We start from the raw sequence: 6738 nt of genomic DNA on the forward strand, positions 1-6738 counted from the left end.
TTGAGGGTTATATTTTGATATCCAGTTTCTTACCATTGCAGATTCTCCCTCCAGCCAAATATATTGAGCTTGAAGTTCATTTGCAGCTATTAGATACCCCAACCGGCCAGTTTGTAATTAATTCAGCATTAGGGACAAGAGAGGGCAACAGTTTCCTACCATCAGCTCTTATCACCTTACTATGATGATTCCAGATAACAAATCCAGGGACTGCCTTATCAGTAGTCAATGATGTATCAAAATTAACCTTTATTACTCCTAAGAAAGTGGGCGGTCATGACACTACTCTAGAAGTAAAGCGATCAGTTGATTTTTGCTGCTGATCACTAGCCCCGTATTTTAATGGAGTACCTAAAGGTGATTGATACTTGAAGTCTGAAGAAGATGTGATACAGAATACATTTCTAGCTATCTTGTTGCGAACTTTTGACAAGCACTTCAAAGCTTTAACAACCCGCCCGAGGAAAAAGCTGCACTACTAACGGCAGTTAATTAAAGACCTAGGCTTCAATGTTATCATCCTACCTTAATTACCTAGCAAAAGATGCACGTGCCAGCCAATAAATACCCTCTAACACATCGTTTATCAGCAAGCAGCGAATTTTATCTCATAGCACGGATTTTACAACAAGGATCAGATGATGGTGGAGCATAAAGTCTGAAGAAAGTTTAAAGGCATCCTGGATTTTTCCCATCCAGATTTTTTTATTGAGTTTCCTGCCTGCCAACTGTAGCCAATATTGGCGAGTGGAGCCCATCTCTGTGCTTGCACAGTGATTGGCCTACAAGTCGATGGTCATGCAGCGCAACTTGAGTCATGTGGAAACGAATTCAAAGCTAGAGGCCACTGTATGACCTCCATCTTTTGTTGGGAATATAGAGATCGAAGACCACATGGTAGCAGATCTGGAAGAACCTAACTTCTGTCAATTGCGTGAAGCAAGACCCAATCAATCATGATCGTGACTACTTGCACCGAAGGCCAAACCTCACATGGGGTGTGGGGTGGAATCGGAGGAGGATTAATTCCCGGTTCCGGAAGCTCAAGGTGGATCCCAGAATTGGACCGTGCAACGAGAAAGCCCCTTTCACCTTTCAAGGACATCCTTTCGATTTGACCATTGACGTTAGATATGATATTATAAGTTCCAAACAACAAAGAAGACTGACACGAGATCACTCCAATAGAAAAGAAACCCCTCCTTCCTTTCTGAATTCTGAGGAGTAGATTTTTATGTTCATGAAGACCATTTAAGCGTCGATGTCAGTCGGTAAAATTGCTGGATATATCGTTTAATAAATTGGAAAGTTAAGCTGATTAATAGGAGGAGGTCCATCCTGCCACGTGTTGGACTTTGACATGGGAAATCGGTGCAGGGGGTCGTGTCCACAGCTGTCCAATCGGCATCAGCGTCTTATCCATCTCGCCATGGGCATCCCCCGCCGCAAACAGACCAGCGGCAAAATGGCCAGCGTCCCCGCGCTTGGAAACGTGGCACCTCCCATGTCCGCACTAAGCGAGTAGCCGGATGACGCCGTCCAACCGCGAGTAGGACACTCCGTTTGTATGCAGGAGTGACCGAGCGGGCATCGTCATTGACGGCCTTCTATCTTAATCTATCTATCGAATCTGTAAAGAAGAGCCATGCATGCTAGAAACGGATACGCCACGCAAAAAAAGCACCCATGCTGTACGTGGGTCTGGATCCCTCGCGCGCGAATCTACCATTAGATCACTGATCGCCTTGAGAGAGATGGAACGGTCAGATCACCTGCAGGATAGATCTCAAAGCACTCCGAAACTCCATCATTCAACTCCTTGCACAGATCTCGAAGCAATCAGTGGATGATCCAAAGACGGATTCATGCGAATCTTTCTTTGTGCGAAAGATGCAAACGGGATCCGATGCACATGGGGTGCAGACCCTCTCAAAACAGCTGAGATTCTACGTTTAATTATTGAACTAGCTGCAGAGATCCAATCTCTTCATCATGATAGTCTCTATTGCATGAGAGTTATTATTAAATAAATCTCTACGTTATTATCACAATCGCCGTGCAAAATATAGAGTAACTAATTTTGGTTTATTAGGCATATTCACTTTCGGAGAAAACTTGCACCTTTTTTTTTGGAATATAGAACCACTTCCTATAGAAGTTACCAGTTTCGTGATTGGAAACAATCAATTTGGTGCTAAAGATTTAAATATATATAAAAAAACAAAGAATTCATTATAATATCAGAAATAATTTTTTTTAAAAAAATTATCAGACAAACAGGAAAAAAAAAAGAATGTGTATTTAATTTCATATACTTATATTTATACTACTGTAAGATTAGAAGGTGTAGGGTTAATAAAGAAATAAGAAAAGAACAATCACAATGGCAACAGCTTGTAGCATTACCGATTCATGATACTCCATTAGCCAGCATCTTTAGATTAGCGAGGTACAGGTCATAAGTAAATTACAATATATGTGAGTGTATGAGTAATTCTGGATTAATTTCTTATTTAAGAAACAAATTGAAGAATCTTTTTACCAAGGTAACAAAATGAGAATAAATTAAAAATCAAGGATTTATAATACTTTCATTATTCTCGGCCCGCTGCTTAAATGCATGCGAACAAGACCTGCCTTATATCAAAAAACGCCATATAAAAGATGGAACATGAATGAGTCTAAAAGACTTAACATTCATTAGTTTAACTCCTCCTTTGAACTCTAAATGCATCTAGCGACGTACTCTATCATCAAAAAGATTGGCCGTCTCTATCATCACCCACATACTCAACTTTAAAGATTGATGTAACACATGGAATGGTCCACATATATATCAGCAAGAAAGCAAAAAGAATAAAGATTATAGTCATGTTATTCTATGCAAAAAAATTAGCTACGGTCACCATCAAAACAACTTGAGACACGGAAGGATGAATAGATCTGGCAAACTATGCATTGAGATGCACCTATAAGTGTCCAAGTTGGTGCCCATTCAATTCACGTAACTTTACAACCCCATAAATCTATTGAAACCTACTCTTGTCTCTTGCTTATCTAACCCCCAATTCAATTCAGACCTACACAATTTAATCCTGTACCGGCTAAACATATTTATATATAGCCCATTAATTGACACCTTACCTCCCAAAGTAAGAGAACAGTGATATACCAATAAAACGTCCTTCCAATTTTACCCCTCCAACTATTTTCATTTCCCATAACCCTCGTCTCCTTTCTCCCCCTATATATATAAAAGAAATATCAACTACCTCTCCTCTGAACCATCTTAATTTGTTCTCTCCCTAGAGACCAAATCCAAAGGAGAAGCAACCAAAGAAGAAGAGATGGGAAAGAAGGGCATTCACAAATCTCTCCAAATTTACTTCTCTAAGCTCAAGAAAGTCCCCACTCTCCACCTTCCAAACCCCCCCAACCCCTCCAACGCCACCACCAGCTGGCTCCTCTCCGCCTGCAAGTACCCCAAGACCCCGTCCTTCTCCGTCGATCGCGACCAACCCGATGATGGCAGCGGAGGCTCCCGGGACCCAGCCGCCACCCTCTCCGACGTCGACCGTTTCCTCTACGAGAACTTCCACTCCCTCTACTACCGCGACAACGACGGCAATGAACTCTCCTCCGAGTCCCCCAACTATGACGTCGACCCACCGGCGGGCATGATCCGGTCGTCGGAGCGCTTCTTTGTATCCCCCGGCACGTCCAACTCTATCCTCGATGAGGCCCGGCCGAGCGCCGCCACGTCGTCATCGTCCTCCTCCTCCCGGCGGTCCGACGCCGGTCCCGCGGTTCTCGGCGACGGGGTGGCGGTGATGACATTCTCCAAGGACCCCTACGACGATTTCCGGCGATCCATGCAGGACATGTTGGAAGCCCGACACGTGGATCCCCGCCAGCCGTTGGATTGGGAGTTCATGGAGGAGCTCCTCGTCTGCTACTTGGAGCTCAACGACCGGAGCGTCCACAAGTACATCCTCAGAGCCTTCACCGATCTGACGGTCAGCTACCGCCGCAAGGGAAGGAGGCGGAGGAAGGCCAAAGAAGGGCAGGTGGCCATCGTGCCACGTAATTTTTCTGTGGGTGAGACCGGGGAGTCTTGAACGGCGCCGTTGGAAAAGGTGAGAAACGCCTCATTTTCCGGCCGTAGATATATAATATTATATCTATAGATACACACACCAAGAGCGATAGGGGACATGGGAACGCAAGTTACGTGATGCTCACATGGAAATAATATCATTGGATACACATAATTAAATTTTAAAGGGTCGAGGAAATAGTGATTCGGACCGTTTGATCAATGGGAGTTCATGGTATTTGAAGAAGTAATGAATCAAACGTTCAGAAACAGTAGTTTATCGTGGAACTTTTTCTGATTTCAAAAGGGTACAGACACCCTCTCTTGCTCCATATGTGTACTGTGTAGGTCTGGTTCTTCTACTCCATAAATAATTGTTTGATATGCCCGACTTCTCATGATCAGTGAATAGGATGGATGTGAATATGAATAGACCATTTATTATATTTCAGGCTCTCACACATGATCCGATAAGTTTATGTAGCGTGCCAGAACGCATGTTCTGAGTCTTGAATGAAGTCATTAAAAACACAACAGTTGTATAGGCTATTGTATTTATTTTACCGTCGTGCTAATCAGGTCTGCGCTTAATTGCTATATAATTATTCATAAGAGATTCTTGAGATTTGCCATCACGTGCAATGCAGCAAGCACAATACAACATTTTGATTATATATATTTATGTGTACATATATATATTTATATATATTATGTACGTGTCTATATATATATATATATTTTTTTTTTTTCTTCCGAATAAAAAAATATATAAAGATCCATAGGCCTTGCACTGGCACATCATTTTGGGACATTACTGTAGTGACACAACAACTGATGGAGACTCGAACGTCTTGAATAAAATATCCCAAATGGTAATGTGGAAGTTGTTGTGACTTGATCCTCTTCTCCCTCAGTTATCTTCGAAAGTAATTTTTTGTTTTCTCCTCTTCTTTTATTTGTTCCCCCAAACTACGCATGGATTTTTTTTTTCTCTCTTTTTTTTCCTCTCCCTTCTTCCCCTCTTGTGTCCGAAGAACCCAGCCATATTAGAGATAATGAATGAATGCACTCATTTATTGCAAATGACGTCTGAACACTGTACATCAGTGGCCGTCCAAAATTATGATATTTTCTCTGCTATCTTCGGAGCATGTGAAGAGATATCTGCCGATAGAGCCTTTCATATTGGCGTATGACCATTATATAAGTCCATCAGGAGACTAGCCTAAATTCATCTAAGACTATCTCAGTTGAAGGCTTCCAAGGGCAGACGAAAGGCCAAATCAGGGAAAGATCTCACCATACTTGAATACTCAACACTTCCATTATCTCATCTTGTTGAGACCGCAAAGATATTCCCATCTCAATATCAAAAACAGAAAGAGTAACGAGTCCAATCCACGTGTTCCATCTTCATCCATCCATGCAAGAACTCTTCAACCGGCAAACGCCAGATCACGGAAGTCATATGTGAAAGCAGGTTAAAACAGAACGCTTCTCGGAATCACCCAGGACAAGCTTACACGGTAGAACCCGATTATCATTCGCCAACCAGAAAGCCACCAAAGAAGATGTTCGCGGCATCCTCACAGCAGTTATGTATCGTACTCCGTGACACCCATCTGATCCTAAAAGAAAAAGGCTTAGGTCCGTTTGGTTGAAGTATATCAGATTAGAATAATTTGATAATTTTTAAAAATTATCATTTAAAAAAATAATTACAAAAAAATAATTTTAATTATATTTGATTGGTCAAAAAATTACTTCAAAACAACATTGAAAAAAAATTATTATATTTGATTGGAGATAAATTTATATAGGAATATGACTAAATTTATAAATATATCCTTCAACATAAAATAATTTTTTTAAATACTAAGATAGCATTATCATCTCCACTTAATTTTTATATAATAATTATAATGATATATTCCTTTACATAATGCCATCAACATCTTAATTTTTTTTTTATATAAAAGCTCTTTATTAAATGAATTAAAAAAGATACTAAACAGATTTAATAATTATATATGCAGCTTTATTGAGAATATTGTTAGCCATCTTTATTTTTTACTATCTCTTTTTTTTTTTTCATATCAAACATGATAATTTGATATAGAATTCATTTTTTCGTACCGGATTACCTCAACCCATGACCATTAGAAGTATGTTTCTTTTAAGGGGTGAAAAGGCTTAGCAGCAAAGGCATAAAAGTTGCAAACCCCACGTCCAAGTCTCGTACGGTAACATTCTTCCCGAACGAAACAGCGCGCCCAATTCGACTCAACCTTATCCACTTAGATCAATTGTTAAAAGAAAACCATAAAAATCTCAAGCGAAATTCTAAGCCTTACTCGGTTGTTAGTTTTCGATGAAAAAAAGATACATCTTGATATATGATTGAGAACATTTCTTTACTTTTAATATGGTCATCATCGCAAATTTTTCTAAACTACAGCTAAAGGAAAGATTTTCACAAGATCAGACATGCAGAATTCTAGTCACTGGAGAGCCAGCCTCCCAGCCTCAGACGGGAGACTTGCCCAAAGCAACCTACCCCCTGACAACTAGACTTATTCCATGTCAACAAGGGAACCTGCAACGCAGCTCAGCTTGTAAATTAACCAAGCCATTTGAACCGT

The 6738-nt window shown here is 40.5% G+C and overlaps 1 protein-coding gene across 1 annotated transcript; it reads left to right on the forward strand.

The window, feature by feature from the left end:
* Positions 1-3262: 3262 nt before the first annotated feature.
* Positions 3263-4950, forward strand: LOC105038630 (transcription repressor OFP14). The gene has a single exon (XM_010914500.4). It carries the CDS (start codon positions 3348-3350, stop codon positions 4116-4118), a length of 771 nt encoding a protein of 256 aa, XP_010912802.1. The 5' UTR covers positions 3263-3347; the 3' UTR covers positions 4119-4950.
* The last annotated feature ends 1788 nt before the right edge of the window (positions 4951-6738 follow it).

The sequence above is a fragment of the Elaeis guineensis genome, chromosome 2 (genome assembly GCF_000442705.2).
Source record: "Elaeis guineensis isolate ETL-2024a chromosome 2, EG11, whole genome shotgun sequence".
NCBI lineage: Eukaryota > Viridiplantae > Streptophyta > Magnoliopsida > Arecales > Arecaceae > Elaeis > Elaeis guineensis.

Bases quoted from the DNA above. Each gene is read 5' to 3' on its own strand.
- LOC105038630 (XM_010914500.4), top strand. From the start codon at position 3,348: ATGGGAAAGAAGGGCATTCACAAATCTCTCCAAATTTACTTCTCTAAG.